The 21,229-nt window shown below is 38.5% G+C and overlaps 1 protein-coding gene across 4 annotated transcripts in view; it reads left to right on the top strand.

Moving 5' to 3' along the window:
* The first annotated feature begins 802 nt into the window (after window positions 1-802).
* TAF2 (TATA-box binding protein associated factor 2) overlaps window positions 803-21,229 on the top strand; it is a 53,733-nt gene continuing 33,306 nt past the window's right edge. For 2 of the 4 annotated variants that reach the window (XM_028533919.2, XM_036031378.1), the window contains exons 1-11: window positions 803-1,131; window positions 1,563-1,617; window positions 4,544-4,704; window positions 5,806-5,924; window positions 7,702-7,843; window positions 9,170-9,401; window positions 11,714-11,898; window positions 12,627-12,740; window positions 15,470-15,569; window positions 17,563-17,648; window positions 20,462-20,597. In XM_028533919.2, coding sequence (XP_028389720.1) covers window positions 1,049-1,131; window positions 1,563-1,617; window positions 4,544-4,704; window positions 5,806-5,924; window positions 7,702-7,843; window positions 9,170-9,401; window positions 11,714-11,898; window positions 12,627-12,740; window positions 15,470-15,569; window positions 17,563-17,648; window positions 20,462-20,597 — 1,413 coding nt within the window. In that variant the 5' untranslated portion in view covers window positions 803-1,048. Of the gene's footprint in view, window positions 1,132-1,562; window positions 1,618-4,543; window positions 4,705-5,805; window positions 5,925-7,701; window positions 7,844-9,169; window positions 9,402-11,713; window positions 11,899-12,626; window positions 12,741-15,469; window positions 15,570-17,562; window positions 17,649-20,461; window positions 20,598-21,229 lie in introns of those variants that run through there. The other 2 variants (XM_028533920.2, XM_036031379.1) reach the window with 2 other exon arrangements.

The following is a 21,229-nucleotide window of genomic DNA, read 5'->3' as shown; positions in this document are numbered from 1 at the left end:
TATCTTGGTAATTGTTCCTCTATTTGCTCGGCTAGGGTGGGATTAAATGGATTTGCTCCATTGCATAATCCTATAATCCCATAATCCTATCATGGAGACACTGAGGCAGGTAATACTCGCTAGAAAACTACAATATCTAGTTCAAATTAATTTTAACTTAGCTAAAGAAAATGTCATGGGGAGGTGGCAGGCCAAAGTGATCTGGTCCAAGGTTAAAAATAACGTTAGTGGGCAGTCCACAATCAACCAAGACTTAACTGCTATTGAAATTTACAACGTTTTTATTCTCAAACACACGAAACGCAGATACTATGGCTTCAAAATTACATTTCCTGTCTTTCAATAAATTTTTCTCTATTTATAGGGATCATTTGTTTTTAAAAATAAATAGTGAGTTGGCAGTGGCTAGTGAACGCTGCAGTTTGAGTCAGATACCTGGGATCTAATTACATATTTTACGACTTAAATCTCTAGGGGCCCAGTGAGCTGATGTTTCTGTCCACACAACACCCTCTGGTCTCAGAGCTCCCAGTTACTAGCCCCCAGTCCCTGGCTCGGCGCAAACCCTGCCCCAACGCGCTAGACTTTTATCTCTCTAAAGTGTAAACATTTCCTTCTTTCCTTCCTGCTCTTCTCAACTTACCCAATAAATACTTGAATTCGCTTTCCTAACCTTAAGCAGCCCTTATCCAGTACACCCAAGGGCAAATGTGAAACCCCTACGGTCTCGCTCAAGCCCCGCCCACTTACAAACTTCCGGCCCTTGTCCCCGCCCCACTTCCGCTGACGTAAAGGTCAGGTGACAGGGGATTAGTCTGCTGGTTGTGGATATAAGTAGTGGCCGAAAGAGGCTTCTCCGTGATCGGAGCTTGGGGAGCTCCGGCGACGTGATCGCGGGGAGCGAGTTGGAAGCGGCGGACCTGGTGGGGCCGAACGTGGGCGCCGAGGGAGCCCCGGCCGCGTAGCCTGACTGTAGGGAGCAGGGGAGTGCGAGGTGCCGCAGCCTGGTAATGCCCCGCAGCCCTGGGGCAAGCTGCAGAGCCGCTTCATGCCGCCGACAGGGTTAGAGCCCGCCAGAATGAACAGGAAGAAAGGAGACAAGGGCTTTGAAAGTCCAAGGCCATATAAATTATAAGTATTTCGTATATCTTCCTTTTCTCTTCTAGGTTTTGTTTTCGTTAGTTTATTTTGTGATTGCTTGAAACTGACTTGGTGGGCCTGGGAAACCTAGTGGGTAATGAGAACCCGCTCACTGTGATAGAAATAGTATTTTTAGGGAGAAAATGCTTTGCATGAGTGTCATTCAGCAGATTTAATGCCCCTTGTAGGTTGATAGAACTTTTTCTTAAAGTGTTAAACTATTTATCCAAAGACACTTACTTTCGTGGCTGTTGCTAAATTTAAAATGAGCAAGTTACCCACATTTGTAGGTGAAAGATAAAGTGTGATTTTTTGAGTTGCTTAGAACATAGTCTTTGCTTGTACTTGGGTAGAATTATGCTTCATTTAATAATAGAAGTACTTTCTTTACTTATTTTATTTTTGTATTTTTTTTTATATACAACCCATCAGGTCGTCTGCATCAACAACATAAACTTCCAGAGAAAATCGGTTGTGGTAAGTATATTGTCGACAATCATAAGCGGTAACAAATCCACCCTTTACAATACTTAGAAACTTTCCCTTCCAGGTAATTGTTTCAAGAATAGCTGAGAATTAGCATTCAGATCTGTGTGACTCCACGGTCCATGACCTTGCAGTATACTGGCTGCCTGCTCAGTTCTTTTTATTTTTCCCCTATCTTCTGATTAACATTTTATTCCTTTTAATCTATTGTGGAATGTGAAAGCCCGAGTTATCAGATATTTTAGAATTTTTTTAAAAGAAGAATAAGCCCACATGGATTTCTTCTGTGAAAAGATTAAGGTTAGAATACACACTGGCTTAGCTTGGCTGCTAAGAGGCCAGCTTTGTTTTCTGATTCTTGGCTGACCTGGTTTATGTGGCATTGCTGGTTAATGGCATTTTAGAGGTGTTCGAAATCTAGTGACATCCCCCTCTCCCATTCAGGTGAATAGATTGCAGGTATGTTATCATTCCAGGAAAGTCCTTGACGACCCAAGGACTTAATTTACTCTCTCAAGGGGACCTATATTAAGTAGACCAAAATCTGAGTGAAACCTGGTTTTCTTCGAGTTATAGCATGAACTGTCCCACTTATTTACTTAGGATGAGTGGTATAGATTTTAAAGATGTAATCTTTCCATAACAGTCATGGATTCTTAGATTTTAAGGATCCTTAGAGATTCATTAAGTCCAGTTCCCTTATTTAAGGAATTTCTCTTTCAGTATTCCTTGCATATGATTCTTTGAATGCAGGCAGTCTGTCTTCAGAACATGCACTTTTAATAGTGTCATTATACTACCCTTGCTCCTTTACTACATGCTGCATAAAATCTGTAAGTGGTCTAGGAGTAGCAGTGGAAACTAGAGGGTTTCCTGTTTTTCCCTTTACTCATTTATAGTGAGTGAAAGGAAGTAGCTTCTTGTCGAGGGGGATTTAAGAGATGCTTTATCTAAGGCTAGAAGGTAGAAAAGGAGTTTCTGAAAAGGTTGAATGGCAGGAGGGGAGGTTGCCTAAAGCAGGATAGGGGCTCTGGGAGGATGGTCAGCTGGCAAGTGGAGAGAGAGCAAGGAGCAAGAGTGAGATGTTAGGTGAGAGTGAGGGATGATGAGAGTGAGTGAGATGTAAGAGGATCTGGGGTGGGGGCGGGTGCGGTTGCAGTTACACCAGTTGCTAAGGATAATGGATTGGAGGCCAGTCCGTGGGTCTGAACCCAGGCAGGCCAGCATAGGTTAGGGCTCTGGGTGGTGTCAGAGACCTGATGATATGAGATAGGGCTTTCCGCACCTTCTTCGTGAAATACATTCCATTTGCAGTTTTATTACTGTTAACTTTCGTCTAGAAAGCCTATCCTCTTCTTATGGCCCACCCATGCAGCTAACTGTTGACAGCACTTTCTATAGTCTTTTCTGGTTTACTTTTGACATTATCTTGGCTCTGTTTGCTGTCTTTCAGCTGGTCCAAGCTCATTTGTGTAGATGGTCATTGTATTGCTGATATGCTAATTAAGGGAATGTGAGTCTTCCTCCCTAAAAGTGCTCACAGTTTATACCTTTAAACACAGAGACTTCATCAACAGCATTTTTGCATTTGGTCTCTTCTGTTCTCATTTGCTTCCACATAGATCTGTCCAGATGGTGTAATTGAAGGATGCATGGTTCTCCTGTTATTTAGGAATTGAGGGAAAAAGCAATGGAATTGCTAGGCTTTTGAACAGTTGGGTTGAATGGTATCTAAAAATTCGTGTATTTAAAAAAAAGCTTTATACTGAGACATTATGGCATAGTGGGTCAAAATCACTTGGGATTATTTAGAAGGGGATTTGAATCTCAGTTTTCTACTTATTAATGATATCATTTCTTAACTGTGTTAATTTAGCTATAAAAAGTATAACAGTACTTATCTTTTAAAATTGTCATATGAAAATAGTATAATATCTGGCATTTAATAGTGCTCATTCAACAGTAGCCATTATAATTGTTATAATCTAGTCTTCTATGTTTATTGCCTGCCTTTCATCTTAGATATTCCTGTTACAGCTTCTGAAATTTTTCTGTTCACTTTGTAGCCCTTGAAATGTTACTGTTTCATGCCCTCCCATAGTTGTGTTTGAGAACGTCAGTGTTCAGCTCAGGATTTTAACTTCCTGGACGGATGTACCATGTTTCATTGATCTGTCTTTCCCATTTGATTCAACACAAGAGGGCGGTGGCCAGTCAGTGTATTTAGTTGCCTTTTATGTCTTAGGTACATTTTTCAGGTTGCTCACCACACAGCTAGCGTGGTAGAATTATGTGTGTGTGTGTATATGTGGCCTCTGTGTCTGCTTGGTTGGAAGTCATCCAGCATTTCGAAGTATCTGCTCCTCTAAGTGGCAGCAGTAGATTCTCCCTACTTGTCTGAGTATTTATTGGAGCTCTTGTCTCTTCACATGTCCTGGTTTACCTTCCGTGAGCAGAGATGCGTACTGGTTAGCTTCATTGGTATAGTTTTCTTACCTGTTTGGGGGCAGGGGGCATGTTTTTTCATTCACTGGCCTGCTTTTGATTTTCTTTTTTGCCCTGTCATTTTTTCCCCCTTCCTCCTTGTTTAGGTTCCAGTCTGGCTGGACATTAATATATTTGAGAGTAGTGAGTCCTTTTCCTTTTCCCCTAGCAGGTGGTCTCATTTTCACTGATAGTGAATGTGAACCACCAGGATGATGGATCATACATAATTCACACCCACTTAGTCACTAGGACTATCATGTTTGAAATGCAGGTAACTTGGAGAGCACTTGTATATATGTAGTAGTTATTTGGGATTTTGTCTCTGGAGTGTGCTATATGTAGCAATAGTAGTAGTAGTAGAAATCAAAGAAATATGTTCTAAAACATACCAATCCAGATTATAATGAAGTTACTATTCTTTTCTTTACAGGGATTTGTGGAACTGACTATATTTCCCACAGTTGCAAACTTGAATAGAATCAAGTTGAACAGCAAACAGTGTAGAATATACCGAGTAAGGATCAATGACTTAGAAGCTGCTTTTATTTATAATGATCCAACCTTGGAAGTTTGTCACAGTGAATCAAAACAGTAAGTTATACACCGTAAAACTTGATATTTCTAACAGTCATGTCTCATATGATTTGATTACTTTTTTCAGTAGATTTTTCTATGATTATAATTAGAGTCTTATTCCCAGTTTTGTTTTTGTTTTTTCTAATTTTCTTTTCTTAAAGAGTTTATTTATTTATTTTTAGAGAGAGGGTAAAGGAAGGAGACAGGGAGTGGAACATCAATGTGTGGTTGCTTCTCATGCGCCCCCTACTGGGGACCTGGCCTGCAACTCAGGCATGTGCCCTGACTGGGAATCAAACCAGCGACCCTTTGGTTCACAGGCTGGCCCACAATCCACTGAGTCACACCAGCCAGGGCATTTTTTTCTAATTTTAATATGTTTTACTTTTACCACTTTGCACATTTGGTTCAAGAAATATTATTAGTTCTGCCCAACATAGTAAGTTACTGTTTTCCTCCTTCAGACTATGGTTTTAAAGTACTGTTGGAAAACTTTAAGTTGTCATAGCCATTTTTTTTTACTTTTAATGTTTTAAAAATATTTCATAAATACTAAATGTAATTTTAATAAGTTAGGTGGTCATCATAATCTGTAGACCAGAGACAACTATAAAATACTCTATAAAATATTTTTGCCACTTTATAATGCCATGTAAAATATTATGTCTGAAATGTCTCATTCCTTCACCTTAAATTAATTATATTGCATGTATTGAGGCTATTTCTGACTTTTATCAGTAGAAATTTATTAAGCGAGGGAAATGTCACTAACTGTACCTTGTGGATTCATCTAATGGGTAGATGATGATAGACATACAAGGGGGGATGTCCCCCAAAAAACCGGAGATATCTTCTGTAGGGCTTTGGCATTCCCAAATTGTTGAATAACGTGACAGTCATCATATCACATAGCATTGGTGAGTGGACACGATAGATCACTGAGTTTGTAGTTCAGTAGTTTTAGTGACGTTGAGTAGAGCAACAAGTACTTGCCTAAAATGTTCTTACGAATTATGTAAGATAATGTAATGCTTTCAAACAAATGGTATCACATATGTAAGAAGATGCTTGGTGAACTATATGGCTTATTGTTAATGTTTTCTTTTAACCCCCCAGGAGAAATCTCAATTATTTTTCCAATGCGTACGCCGCTGCCGTGAGTGCTGTGGATCCCGATGCGGGAAATGGAGAACTTTGCATTAAGGTTCCGTCGGAGTTATGGAAACACGTTGATGGTAAGACACCATGAATATGTTGACTGTGTAACTCAATTCCATTAGATTCAGTGACTAGAACTTTCACATGAAAATAATGTCAAAATTGTACATTGAAATATACCCAAGTTGGAATCTTTTTTTTTTTTTTCCACAAAGGATTGGATCACAGGCTAATGGGAAAACAGCAGTCAAGGCTGTGACAAAAATCAGCTCATTTCACTGCTGTTTTTCAAGTGAAAGTTGTAAAAACAAATTAGATGGATGGAATAGTTTGTCACGACTTGAGAACCCACACAATATCAAATCAGTTTAGAATTACAGCATTTTATAGCAGGAGGGATCCTAAACAATTATTTGGTTTAATGTCTTCCTTTTACAGGAAAGTCTCTGAAGTCCAAAGGGAGTAGGTGAACTGCGGAAGGTCACTGATTAGTAGTTGAGTCAAGGCTAGAACATAGAGTTTCCAGCATTCACTCTGCATGCTTTTGAGCATAGTCTCATTATTTCTAAATTCTTATTTTCTCAAATAAATATATGGCCATTATAATAATTATGTATAATATGTATCATATGATTAGTATATATTGTAATTATTTTATTATTATGAAAGTGTTACATATAATACTTTTATTTGGCCTTATACTAATTAACCATGTTAGGGAAGTAAAAGACATTTTTTTAAGGTTTTATTTATCTATTTTTAGAAAGCGGGGAAGGGAGGGAGAAGAAGGGGAGAGAAACATCGATGTGTGGTTGGTTTCCTTGCACGTGCCCCCACCGGGGTCCTGGCCTGCATCCCGGGCCTGTGCGCCGACCAGGAATCGAACCGGTGTCCTTTCAGGTCATAGGCTGGTGCTCAATCCACTGAGCCACACCGACCACAGCAGACATTTTGTTTTGATTTTGTATATTTTTGGTAGTTTTTATACGTGAGGGTGTTTTTTCCCAGTGTGGGGAGAGGTTTACCCAATTCAGGGGACAGGCATGGAAGGTCATCATTTTATGTTCAGAGATTGAAGATATTTCCTGTGTTATAAGGTTTGGGGGGGAATTAAAAGAAACTTTAACCTAACTGTAAAAGCACATTTATTCTGTAGAAATCAGACAAGACCAAAAACATAATAAATGATGCGTAATGTGAATTCTTGAGTAGGCTTTTCCATCACTCCTCCTTCATTCACCTACTCCCCAAAGTCTGCTGGGGTGATATAATCAGCGAACATATTTTGTCAGTCAGTCTGGTTTTGTTTTTATTTCTATTTATTTTGGGCTTCTGTGTCCTTTTATTTTTTAAAAAAATTAAAGTTACTGGGCTGACACTGGTCAATAAAATGATACGGATTTCAGTGCACAGTTCTGCGATGCATCATCTGTATAGTGCATTGTGGGCTCACCACCCAACGTCAGAGCTTTTTCTGTCACCACATATTTGGCCTGAAACATGAGTTTGGAATTGGATCCAGAAGGACTTAAGTGTCCCCTGTGAGAGTTTTGAAGTTTTTCCTTTAGGCAGTGTAGCATTGTCAGGAGTGTTGGCGTGAGGACGCAGCATTACCAGAGCTGCGTCTTGGGAGAACATAGCAGTGACTGCAGTTGGGTAAAGGCAGGCTGCTGAGTTCGCCAAGACGGAGAGATTGGGAAAGCCAAAACGGGGTGAAGTAGTGTGGTTTTTCATGTAAAACTGGGCCTCTGGTTCCTATTTCATGTCCAGTGTAAGTCTGCCCTTGTTCCATAGACCACCATTGCTTAATTATGTACTTATGTATCATTGTATGTGTGCATTCATTTATTGCAGAATTAAAGGTGCTAAAGATCCACATCAATTTTTCGTTGGATCAGCCAAAAGGAGGCCTTCATTTTGTGGTACCCAGTGTGGAGGGAAGTATGGCAGAGAGAGGTGCCCACGTCTTCTCTTGTGGGTATCAGAATTCCACAAGGTACGCTATTCATTCTGATGCATTTCAGTTCATTTTATTTTTCAGTTGTATTTTTCTATGTAAATATAGTATACATATTTAGTGTAAAATGAAAAGTGCCAGCTTGACCTCCCAAACTTGTTCTTCCTCTTCTGAGTCTTGTTCCATTTGTTTTTCCTCCTCAATCGTATGTCCTTCCTTTTCTCTCTCATATGCAAGTCTACTGTCCTAAAATCATCTCAGTTCTTTTACTTTTTTAACTTTATGTTGAAGTAAAGCATAGAAAACTACACAAGTTGTATGTAGAAAGCTCAGTAAATTCACACAAGTGCACAAAGCCATGCAATCAACACTCGCTTCAAGAAAAAGAATGTTACCAGCATCTCAGAGTTCCCCCTCCCACTCACTTCCATCCATTGTGTCCCTACCTGATACTCTCCTGCTGTAGGATAATCACTATTCTCATTTCTAAAATAGCACAGATTATGTACACCTGTTTTTGAATTTTACATACCATATTTTGCTGTATACAATGCACACTTGCCCAAATTTTTGAGGGAAAAATAAGGGCGTGCATCATACACGAACAGCACTAAAAGAATGGGCGCGCATTTTATGCGGCAAAATACGGTGCATGCAAGCATATGCATCATGCCCTTTATCGCTGGCATTTTTGCTGAACGTGGTGATCGTGAGATTTAGCTTCACTGTGTGTAGTTGTTTATTCTCATAGTTCTACAGTTCATTACATCTTACTGAAATACTGCTTTATAATAAGAATTTTCCCCTCAGATTACTAACTTCTCCAAGCCAGGGATGATACCGTACAGTTGTTTGTTGTCTCAGTACCGAGTACAAACTCGGGTACATAGTAAAACCTGACCTGAACTAGTGGAAAGTCAACTAGACATTCATGTATGGCTTTACCAGCACTGTTTGAATCCGCACAATGCATTGTATACTCCAAAACAGTTTTCTAATGTACGAAATAGATTCTGAACAATAATTGTGTGGAAACGAACGCTGAATCAAAACTAAGGGGAATGTACAAGTGAAACTTACTCTGTTTCTAATTTAAAGATTGCAAACTAAGAATTGCTTACTTCTTTTGAGGGTTTGAACTGAAGGTACCACACGATATATTTACTTAATATTGCCAAACGATATTTGGAGACATGTTTCTGTCTTTAATCACTTTCTTTCAGGTTGTACAGTTTACAGCTTCAGTAGTCAGATAGCTCAACCTTTTTGTGGATGTTCTGTGAACGTTAAAATAGTTGATACATGGGGAAAACGACGTAGGTTCCACTTCCAACCTATTTCTTATGCTGCCGGTCTTCCTTCTAGGTTTTGGTTCCCATGTGTTGACTCGTACTCTGAATTGTGTACGTGGAAATTAGAGTTTACAGTAGATGCTGCAATGGTGGCTGTTTCCAACGGAGATTTGGTGGAGACAGTGTACACCCATGATATGAGGAAGAAGACCTTCCATTACATGCTGACCATTCCCACAGCCGCGTCAAATATCTCCTTGGCCATCGGACCTTTCGAGATACTTGTAGATCCGTACATGCATGAGGTATGGCTTCTTACTCCTCCTTCTCCTTATACCCTTTCCCTCCTGAGAAAAAGAAGGGTATTAGTGAAATACTGAGGTTTTGTTAGCTCTTCTTTTAACTGTCAGAAATATCACTAGAAAGAAAAGGTTCCCTTGTCTGATACATTTTTAATGATTTGAATTCCTGAATGAATTCCTTTCAAAATATTGTCATACTATAGATGAACTTCAGATTTTTTTTTTCAGCAGAGGACTTTGCATTCAAAAAAGCTTCAAGTATACTTTGATTAGAGTATATAGCTTGATTTTTGCAACTAATTATGTTCATTATCACGGTCATCTTTTTGTCTGGCGTATATTTGTGAATGCTACAGTCCCATGCCTGGGTCTGAAAAATTGCAGTTGAGAATGAAAGATCAAGTGTGTTCTCACTGCCGTATGTAGAGGAAAAGAGAATAGGCTGAGGCAGGGTTAGAATTTTGTTCAACACACTCATGAAGACTTCTTCCAGTTTCCTTCTGGCCCACATCCTTCAGTAAATCATTGATCAATTTATACGTCAGATAGTGTTTTTATATTTCCCCAAGCGTGAGACTGCTGACGGTTAGAAAGCGATTCATTGCTTGTTGACCCTCTTGGCTACTGTACACATGTAAAGTACCATTTGAATGAGTTTATTATTTACTATTAGTCCTTTATGTTTTCAGTTTTAGTTATTATTTTTAATGTAAGGTTATACTTGACCATGTATATCTCAACAGCATTTCTTTGAGTTATGTGAGCAAAAATGAGGGCAGCTAGGTTTAGACTGTGGGTGAGTTCCTTGGTCTGCTCTTTTGTTTGCTTTCCTGAAATTCACAAGATTTTTGAAATCACTCTTGGAAAATATCCAAGATATTTTGTGAAGAGCTTTGCTTTTACTGTCTTGACAGTGTCTCTGAAAAGTGTATTTACTGATAAGATTGGCAGTGAATTTTATTATCTTTGGTAACTGATCAACCTTAAAATCAACATTTGATTAGTACCTACTCTGTATTTTGGAAGAATTCTTTTTACCACTCTGAACCATAGCATGAGAGAAAGGTAAATGACAGTCAGGTATTTTTCTTGAATACTTAGAGCCCATATCTTTTTCCCTGTCTCAAATAGTTTTCATTTTTGCCCCAATATCAGTAGAGGCAATCATGTAGGTTTGTCTGAAGGTGAATTCTTTTTAGGGGGTGTGTTTTATTTTTTGTTTGTGAACCAAGAGGAGTGTTAATTAACCATGATGCAGTTTGGGCTCTGCCCAATAATAATACATACATTTTCGTCCCTCACTATTATGGTTGTCTCTGAACTTGTCTTTTATATTGCTGTCAGAAGAGTAATTTTTATCATACGTTTAAACTTTCCTTGCCTCCACAATCCTGCAGTAAACAGAACTCTTTAGAATGGCTTTTGAGATCTTCTAAAATTCGACCCTGATATTCCTTTTTAGCTTTTTTCTTATACTTTCTTATTTGTGTTCATATCATCAATATAGTTTACTTAGATTTTCCTGATCATTTCTTACTTCTTCCTATTTCTGACACTGTTTGGGATGTCCTCTTTTCCTCTCCTTACCTACCAAACTTCTGTCCAATTCAGAAACATTAGCTCAGGTCAGTAAGAGTGAACTCTGACCTTGTTGATGCCATTGACTTGGCACAGAATCCTAAATTGGGACAGTGAGATGGAATGTGATATTTGTATGTCGTGTCCAAGGCATGATGTAGCCTAGTGAGAAAGTCAGAATTACTCATTCTATTGTAGGCATTTCTTACCTCATAACAAGTAATAAACTTCCTGCAACTTTCTGTATGTGGTTGAGATGGTGAAGGAAAAAAGGCTATGGTAATTTTTCTCGGTGTGCAGTAAAGATAGTATGATTAACATTGACGATTAATTACTAAGATAACACTGTGACATGCAATGTTCACTAGGTTAGATACTTACATATCAAAGGTAAATCTAAAAGTCTTGGAGATTTAAATGTTTTTTGCTTCATATGCATATGCAGAAGAATTTCAACTTTATTTGGAACCCAAGTTTTATTTCATTGGGTTTAAAAGCACTTTACAGACTTACAATCCATCATAACTTGGATTTTTAAATACAATAAATATTTTGTTAATATAGTAAAAGTAATCTCTGATGTTATGCTGGCATTTTCTTTTAGTACCATGAATTTGTGAAAAGGGAAAGAAGGATTTACATGAACATTTCAGTCTATCTCAATTGTAGATATTTAGGAAATATAAAATGTTAAAGTTAATTTATTTAATGATCTTCTTCCTTGCTTTTATTTTCAGGTTACTCATTTTTGTTTACCCCAACTTCTTCCGTTGCTTAAACATACCACATCGTATCTTCATGAAGTGTTTGAGTTTTATGAAGAAATTCTTACGTGTCGATACCCATACTCCTGCTTTAAGACTGTGTTCGTTGATGAGGCTTATGTCGAAGTCGCTGCTTATGCCTCCATGAGCATTTTTAGGTTGGTTTGGCCCTAGATTTGCAAGGCTTACTTAGGACAATGATTCAAAGACAAGTTATTCATATTATGGTCAATTTCAAGATGTGTTGAACTTTAATTATGGTTAGCTTTGTAGAAAAGCTAGTGTTTTTAAAATTAAAAAATATAAAAAGTATAAAGAAGAAAATTTTAGAATAACCCAAAACAGTCATACTATTTTTACCCAGAATTAACTGATATTAATGCCTTACATATTTTTTAAAGTCTCTTTTCTGATTATGCAAATTTGGAAAATATACAAGTTATTTTGTGGATAACTGGTGAGAGGTTTGGTTTTTTAAGCACTACTTAAATATTCACTTATATTGTCAATTTTTCTGTAAGAAAAAATTTGGAAGGAAGTTTTTTGTAAGGAAAAATTTAATTTCCATTCAAATTAGAAGGGGTCTTTGTAGGAGGATTAGTTTCTAATTAACATATTTGACTGATGATGTTTCCCACTCACCCTCCCGAAAATATATTTTCATGGAAATCAGTGGGAAACAGTGCAGTCTTTGCTTTAAGCAAAATATATCAAGATTATGTGTTTAAGCTAAATTTTGAAAAGATGCAAAAGACCTTTGGGAGAATATTCTAGTCTTTTTTATGCCTAACTTAAATTCTGTTATTTTAAAAGTGTGATTATTTCGTTTTTGACTCAATAATTGTTTATTTCTTCGTGATAACCAGCTGTCTCTCTTGACTTCCAGCACAAATCTGTTGCATAGTGCCATGATTATAGACGAGACACCTTTGACCAGAAGGTGTTTAGCGCAGTCCTTGGCCCAGCAGTTTTTCGGCTGTTTCATATCCAGGATGTCTTGGTAAGTAACTTCAAAGTTTACAACTACTGAGAAAAAGAATTGAGAAATTTTCTTTTTCTTTTCTTTCCTGCGGTGTAAGCTGACTTTTGTGCTAACGACAGCAGTTCATCTTAAAGACACTATTCTATACATATTTAAAGAAAAATAATGAGTATACATTTTTTCTTGCTGCTTTTAAGATTCTCTCCTTTTCTTTAATCTTGGATAATGTAATTATGATATGCCTTGGTGTGTGCTTCCTTGAATACAACTTCTTGGGGACTCTCTGAGCTTCCCGGACTTCCTAGAAGTCTGGTTCTTTTGCCAGACTGGGGAAGTTCTCCTTCATTATGTTTTCAAATAAGTTTTCAATTTCTTCCTCTTCCTCTTCTCCTTCTGGCACCCTATGATTCGGATGTGGGAACGTTTAAAGTTGTCTCAGAGGTACCTAAGCCTCTCCTCATTTTTTTTTTAATTCTTGTTTCTTTCTGTTCCAGCTGAATGTTTATTTCTTCCTTCTCTTCCAAATTGTTGATTCAAGTCTCAGTTTCCTTCCCATCACTGTTGGTTCCCTGTATATTTTCCTTTATTTTACTTTTCATGGCCCTTACTTTTTCCTCTATTTTACAACCATAGTCAACCATTTCTGTGAGCATCCTGATAACCAGTGATTTGAACTCCGCATCTGATAGGTTGGCTCTTTCCTTGTGGCTTAGTTCTTTTTCTGGAGCTTTGATCTGTTCTTTCATTTGGGCCATATTTTTTTGTCTTGGCACACATGTTACGTAGTAAGGGGGGAGCGGAGCCTTAGGTATTCACCAGGGCAGGGCAACCCACTTTGCTACATTGTGGCACTGTATGTGGGGGAGGGGTCAGAGAGGGAACACTGCCACTTACTCTGATCTCAGCCATCTTTCAGTCACTTCTCCTATCTACAAGCAAATTAAGCCCTTCTGGTGCTGATTGTTTTGTGTGTGTTCTAGGACCCTGTGGGTCTCTCCAACAGACCCTTCTGTGAGGCTGGAAGTTTCTCCCACCGCTGCAATCTCTATAGATTTTTACAGCCAGAGGTTTTGAGGCTTTATTTCCCCGCACTGGAACCCTGGGTTGCATGGTCTGTCTTGCTTCCCAGTTGTTCCTCCCGGTTTATCTGCATGCAAATATGGGACCACACAGTCTGCCAGCCGCCCACCACCTTGCTATGCCACTTCTGTGCCCTGGCTGCCTGTCTCCACTCCTCTTACCAGTCTGGATGAATGTTTCTTCTTTAAATCCTTGGTTGTCGGACTCCCATACAGTTAGATTTTCTGGCAGTTCTGATTGTTTTTTGTTTTTAAACTGGTCGTTGTCCTTCTTTTGGTTGTTAGAGGAGGCAAAGTATATCTACTTATGCCTCCATCTTGGCTGGAAGTTGACAGCAAAACTTCTTAAGAAACTGAGTGAATACTGTAGGTAAAAGGACTTGAATGTACAGAAAACTATATAGTTAGAATCTGATGTCAGTGCTCAATCAGCTGGTAATGTTCAAGGTCCTCTACAACAGAGATAATGAGATAGAGATTTTCCTGCTAGTGCCTGGCTTTGTACTAATTTACTTGAATGAGGTAAGAGATAAGAACAGTTTTTATTTTCGTTTTCATTAACTTGAGATGAAGAAACACAGGAAACACTGTTAAGATTATATCTATAACTGTGACCATTCTGTGTTATAAATAGTATGTAAATAGGGTTTTTTTCCCCTCTCTTGTGGGAGGAGAGAGGGCAGAGGGTAAAGCCTCTAGATTTATAACTTTATTTTTTTTTAATTTTTTAATTTTTGATCATAGATTTGTAACTTTTTAAAAAAGATTTTATTTATTTATTTTTAGAGAGGGAAGGGAGGGGGAGAGAGAGAGAGAGAGAAACATCAAAGTGCAGTTGCTGGGGGCCGTGGCCTGCAACCCATGCGTGTGCCCTGACTGGGAATCGAACCTGGATTTGTAACTTTCTTAAAATCACATAATTTCACTAAAGAACAGTACCTGGCCCTGGCTGGTGTGGCTCAGTGGATTGAGCACCGGCCTGCGGACTGAAAACTTGCCAGTCTGATTCCTGGTCAGGGCCCGTGCCTGGGTTGCAGGCCAGGTTCCCAGTTGGGGGCGTGAGAAAGGCAACCAGTCGCTGTTTCCCTCTCTTTCTCCCTCCTTTCCCCTCTCTAAAAATAAATAAAATCTTTAATAAAAGAAAAAAAGAATAGTGCCTGGAGCATGGTAGGTGAAATGCTTGAATGAACAAATAAATGAATGGATAAAGATACGAGTGAATAAATGAATGGTGTCACTTGCCTTTCTTCCTGAGAAATGGAGAACATTGGTTAAGTAATTTACCATCAGGTCTTGGGTACCCACTGATAACTGTGCATGGGGTTGGTAATAACAGAGTGTGGACTTGAAGAATTCAGCAGGACAGTCCTGGCCACAGGCACGTGAGTGTCTGAGGCAGACGGTGGGGACAAAGCTGGGCGAGAGGGAAGCGGCGTGCAGGCGCGTGGTGCCGACCTAAGACTGTGCATCAGTCCCACAGCTGGAGGCGAAGCCAGATGTGAAGAGGGTACAAGTGGAATTCAGCTGGAAGAAGTGGGGAAACCAAATGATTTGTTACTAACTTTCACTTTCTTTAGGAGGTAGAGAAGTCTACATTACACCTGTTAACCTCCGTTTTAGCTGAAGAATTTTTTATGATTAAAGTTCATATTTTTACTTCTCGCTTAGGTCTGATGAGTGGGTACTGAAGGGGATTTCAGGCTATATCTACGGACTTTGGATGAAAAAAACTTTCGGTGTTAATGAATACCGCCACTGGATCAAAGAGGTAAGCTAAGTAGATCCGTTACCCACTTAGGTTCCCCTGATTTCCAAGTTGCATGTCCTTCGTTTTCAGTCATTGTAAAACACTTACTGTCATTCAGAGGCTCTGAGTTTTGCCCCGGAAAATGAGCATCCCTATACCGAGAGAGACTGATGGTCTGTTTTTTTCAGTTTCCATCGTCAGTGTTGGCCTCTAAAAACTTCTTTGCTAAGGAAGAGAGTATTTCCTTAATCATCAAGTTAGTCAGTGTTCCTGCTTCTCATTTTTAATGTTTTCCTCTGCTTCCTACATTGGTTTAGACTTAGAGCCCAGGTTCCGGAGTCAGATTGCTCTGCAGTCCGCCTCATACATTTACAAGCTTTGTTACTTTGGTTAATCTGTGTAAGGAGAGTAGTGTTAGTATCTAATCCACCCCATGGATGGGGATTATGAGACATCATAACCTGTAATATGCACGGTGCCTTATGCATAGTAAGTGCCGGCTGTGTGCTGGCCAGCTTTTCGTTGCATTTATGCTCCGGCCGTTCTTGGTCTTTTTCCTGCTACTCAAAGATTTGGCCCAGAAGAAAAAAATCAACTATATTTTGCATAGCCCATTCTATTCATGTACTTACACAATTTAATCATATCATGCTTATTTAGCTTCTTTCTTCTCAGTTGGAAAAATGTTAGCTTTTCATGTCCTTATTAAATAGACCCTTCCACCTTCCCCCTTTTCTCATTTTATTTATCTTCATCATCCAAACCTGAACTTAAGCCAGAGGTAATTGTAAAAGATTTCAGACATTTAGAACTGTGAGAGAATTTCTGTATCTAGAACTGAATAGTTCACTCTCCATTTCGAAAACTGTTAATGAAGGAAAATGACATATAGTACTTTACCGTGTATCGGGCACTTTTCCAAACATTTTATAAATGCTAACTAGGTCAATCTTCCTAACTACTCTGTTGTTACCCCATTTTACAGATGAGGAAACGGGCACAGAGAGGTTAAGTCATTTGACCAGAGTTCCACAGCTAGTAAGTGGTAGAGCCGGGTTTAGACCCAGCTTTCAACCACTTCACTGTGGCTTTTACCACTTCTCTGTCCTGATTGTACATTGTTTAAACTCGTCATGAATTTCAAGCACGATTGTGTTGTCTCTCTCTCTCTTTTTTAAACTTTGATGTATGTCATATTGGAGAATACTGGAGGAATTTTAAAATGTTGATTCCTGTTCTGGCTGGTGTGGCTCAGTGGATTGAGCACTGGCCTGAGAACCAAGGGGTCACTGGTTCGATTCCCAGTCTAGGACACAAGCCTGGGTTTCAGGCCAGGTCCCCGGTATGGGGTGTGCGAGAGGCAACCACACAGTGATGTTTCTTTCCCTCTTTTTCTCCCTCTCTTTCCCGCTCTCTAAAAAATAAAGAAAATCTTTTAAAAAATTGTTGATATTTGACATAATTTTATCCTCATTTCTTTTTACTTGCCTAAATTCTCCATCAAAGCCAAGTACAGAGAAGGCAGAAATAAACTTGGAAAACTAAGTAGAGAGGTTGGGAACATCCATTAGGAAGAATTGCCAGGAACCCTGAAGTCACAGAGTAGACGAGGCTCTTTAGGCTCTGGCATTCAGCCAGCTGCGCAGTATGCTTTGTTTGTCAGAACGTGAACTGTTCTCCAAATACACTTCATTTATTTTAGTAAATTTATATTCTTTTTTTTAAAGATTTTATTTATTTATTTTTAGAGAGGGAAGGGAGGGAGAAAGAGAGAGAGAGAGAAACATCTGTGCGGTTGCTGGAGGCCATGGCCTGCAACCCAGGCACGTGCCCTGACTGGGAATCGAACCTGCGACGCTTTGGTTCGCAGCCCGCGCTCAATCCACTGAGCTATGCCAGCCAGGGCTATAAATTTATATTCTTAGACCAGGAAATAAGAACTTGCAGTTCTTAAAATTTTAAATGTATATGTAAAAAAAATTTTCACTGATGCCTATTTTTATATCTTCTTTAGGAGCTGGACAAAATAGTGGCATATGAACTGAAAACTGGCGGAGTTTTACTGCATCCCATATTTGGTGGAGGAAAAGAGAAGGATAAGTATGTTTGTTGTTCGAAGATGATATTGTAAACCTGGTTTTATGGGATCACTCTTGGAGGATCGTTTGTGTGGTGTCGAGGCCCCCACAGAGCAGAGGGACAGTAGTGATAGCAGATAATAGTATTGGGGCCACAGACACTGGTGATCTTCCTCCTACTTCTTTTGTTACTGTTTTGTTGCATGTGAGGGCTCTAAGTGGATTTCAGCGTTTAAAAAAGACTTCAAATGTACGGCTTTTCTTTTTTCCATGTTAATTTTTTAATACTACTATATTATACTCTTGTCATAAAAGGTTTCATATAATGGAAACACTGGTAATTATTTTAAGTCTGAGTCAGTAATTTCAGTGTCAAGACATCCTGCCTGTACCTATTGATGTGCCCTTTCCTTTTCTCCTTTCATTTCTCTTTCTCACCTTTCTTCCTTTCTCCTACTCTTTTTCTGTTTTTTTTTGTTTTTTTTTTTTTTTGGCAAGTCCTTGCAAAGGAGACAGCCACATACAATAAAATACTGGTGCTAGCAGGGATTCTGTTTGTCCTCGGGTTCATGGATTCCTAAAGGGGATGTGGATTAATTTTTATATTTTCATGAAGCATAAAGTGAAATTTTACATTTTCTTTACTTATAGACAACAGACAATGCTGTGACTTTGTCAGCAGTAGACATGGATTTTATAGCTGTTAGCAGATATCTTGAAATATTCTTGGCACTCGTCACTACCTCAGATTTACTACAGTAGACCAGTGCTAGATCTTACTGTTTAATGCATCGATAAACTAACACATATATTGGCATATCATAACTTTTTTATATTTTGATAACTGCATTTTGTTTTTTTAAAGATTTTACTATTTATTTTTAGAGAGAGGGGAAGGGAAAAGGAGAGGGAGAGATACATCAATGTGTGGTTGCCTCTTGCGCACCCCATACTGGGGACGTGGCCCACAACCCAGGCAGGCATGTGCCCTGACTAGAAATTGAACCAGCAACCCTTTGTTTCACAGGCCAGTGCTCAGTCCACTGAGCCACACCAGCCAGGGCTGATAACTGCATTTTATATCATTGACTCTCTCTGTAATCCTGTAAATTTTATTTTGTGCATTTTAAACCGTTTTCTCACATGGGGCTGATAGAATTCACCAGATTGCCTAAGTGTCTAAAAGCACAACAAAGGTTAAGAACCTTGAAACTGTACAACCAGTAGCCTTTTTTGTTAGGGCCATTGAGACAAGATTAAGTTAGCGGAAAGGCATAGGAATTTGGAGTTAGAAAAACTTGGAGATTTTGTCATTACTGATTTTTGTGATCTAAGAATATTGCTTACCGTTTCAGAGAGAGAGAGAGAGAGAGAGAGAGAGTGTGTGTGTGTGTGTGTGTGTGTTCTAATGTGTAAGAGACAGGGATGACCCTTGACCCATTTTGAGCAGGTTGGCTGTGAGGACCGTTGAGACGGAGCTCCATCCCCAGTGTGTGTAGTGCACGCTCACCCGGGACGCACAGCGCCTTCCCCTTTCTTCCCTCGGCTGCCTGCCGTGTGGCAGCTTCCCAGAATGTGATGAGAGCTTTGCTGCTGTGTGAAAATGTTTACCCAGGGTGCTTTTACCTTGGTTATTCCCATTTATTCAGTTCTTGCTGTGTGTTTAATTTTTAAAATTTACCTATGTATAAAAGCAGCGCATGAACAATGCTCTTTGAGGAAATTGAAAACTGAACAGTTTAGAAGTGTGTGGAGTAAAACTTAAAAGGTCCCTTTTAGCTCTGTTTTACACCCTTCCCTCCCACCGAAACCTCTCCTTGGGGATGACCGTGATTATAGTACATTTGGCATACTGTCTTTCAGTATATAGGCCTTTTTATTGCCTTTATGTGTTCATGACATTTATAAAATGTAATTCAGTCACATGCATATTACTGTGTCCTTTTAAAAAAAATTAACCATGTCTATATATTTTGGCAAACATATATTAATTTAGTTTTGTTCCATGTTAAGAGCTATATAGTATTCCATTATACCTTGGAATTTATTTAACCTTTTCCATATTGCTGTGCGTTGCTAAAGCTCATAAGCTTATAAAGCTTATAAGCTTGGAAGTAATAATGAAATATAAAAGTATTTAAATATCAAATTGATAAATATTTTAAATTTCAATATGCTGTTTTTAAAGAAGTGTAATGACTACTCTTATACATTAGTTTTGAGAGTATAATTTAGTACAGTGATTTTAAAGGGTAATTTGTTGTTACCAATCAAAATTTTTAAATGGGTAATTTTTAGACTCAGCAGTTCTGGGTGTGTTATGTAGAAATTCTACTTTTAAGTGTTTGCTGTACAGAATTACATATATGTAAAAAGATAGTCACTACAGCATTATTTGAAATAGTGAACAATTGCAGACAAATGTTCATGTATGTCATAAATATTTTTTACTAGACTTGACCTTTTAATTTATTGATTGATGTCTTTTCATGTCAGAATTTAGTTTTGTTTTTTTTTTTTTGCATAGTCAGTCTGGTCTTTATGTCCTCCAGATTTTATTTTATTTTATTTTTTTGGAAGTTTTTTTCCTACCCGAAAATTATGGAAAGAAATTTTTCATTTATTTTATAATTGTTTTTGTTTTACATATGTAGTTCTTTTTGATTTGTGTGTATATGTATGTGTGTGTGTGTTTCCTAGTCTTTGTTGCTCTCATGTTAAGAAAATTGCTAAGCTATTCTGATGAGGTTTTTGATTTGTTGCCTTGATGCAGCCATGAAACTGGCTATTTACTTACAATTCAGGTTTGTTGAGTGAACCTGTTTGTTTGTTTAGCCCAGCATCCCATCTGCACTTCTCAATAAAGCATCCGCACACGCTGTCCTGGGAATACTACACTATGTTCCAGTGTAAAGCTCACCTCGTGATGAGATTGATTGAAAACAGAATCAGTATGGAGTTTATGCTACAAGTAAGTATTGAAGTCAAGAACTTAACGGTTGTAAAGAAAAGTCTGTCCCGCATGTGTATAACCCGAATGCTGTTCAGTAAACAGGGGCAGAGTGTCTGGGTTTTACAGGCGGAGTTCTGTTAGTCATTAGCCGCAGGTCCCCTTAGCCCAGTGGCTTTTGTTGGTGTTTCCTCAGACACAGAATGAGCATCTGTACTTGACCCATTTAGTAGAGAAGTATTGCGAAGATAAAACTAGAATGTGAGGATGAGGGCAAAACCTGCCTGTACATATGATTCTGTGTTCAGCATTATTTAGAATATTAAGGATGAAGTGCCCTTTAGAAATGTTTTCCTTAGGTAAAGCGAAACTATCTAAAAGATGCTTATTTTTGCCATGGCTGAGTTCTGCCATCTATTTTAAGCAAGTTCTGATGTAGGTAGTTGAGTTATGCAGTAAGTCGAGGTAGAACAAACCAGATGTATTATAAATGTTCAGCTATTTCTTTTCCATTCATGACATCCTCAGAGGTAAGCAAAAAATAACTTTAATAATCTTTTTAGTTTGCTCTAGAATTAAGTTTCTTTAATTCTTCTGTCACCTTGCCCTTAAAGAACAGAAATACTAGGTAGTTCATCAAGAGCCAATTAACT

Source organism: Phyllostomus discolor, chromosome 7, assembly GCF_004126475.2.
Source record: "Phyllostomus discolor isolate MPI-MPIP mPhyDis1 chromosome 7, mPhyDis1.pri.v3, whole genome shotgun sequence".
Lineage (NCBI taxonomy): Eukaryota > Metazoa > Chordata > Mammalia > Chiroptera > Phyllostomidae > Phyllostomus > Phyllostomus discolor.
The sequence above is the reverse complement of the archived record's forward strand: the minus strand, read 5'-3'. Positions and strand labels throughout refer to the sequence as shown.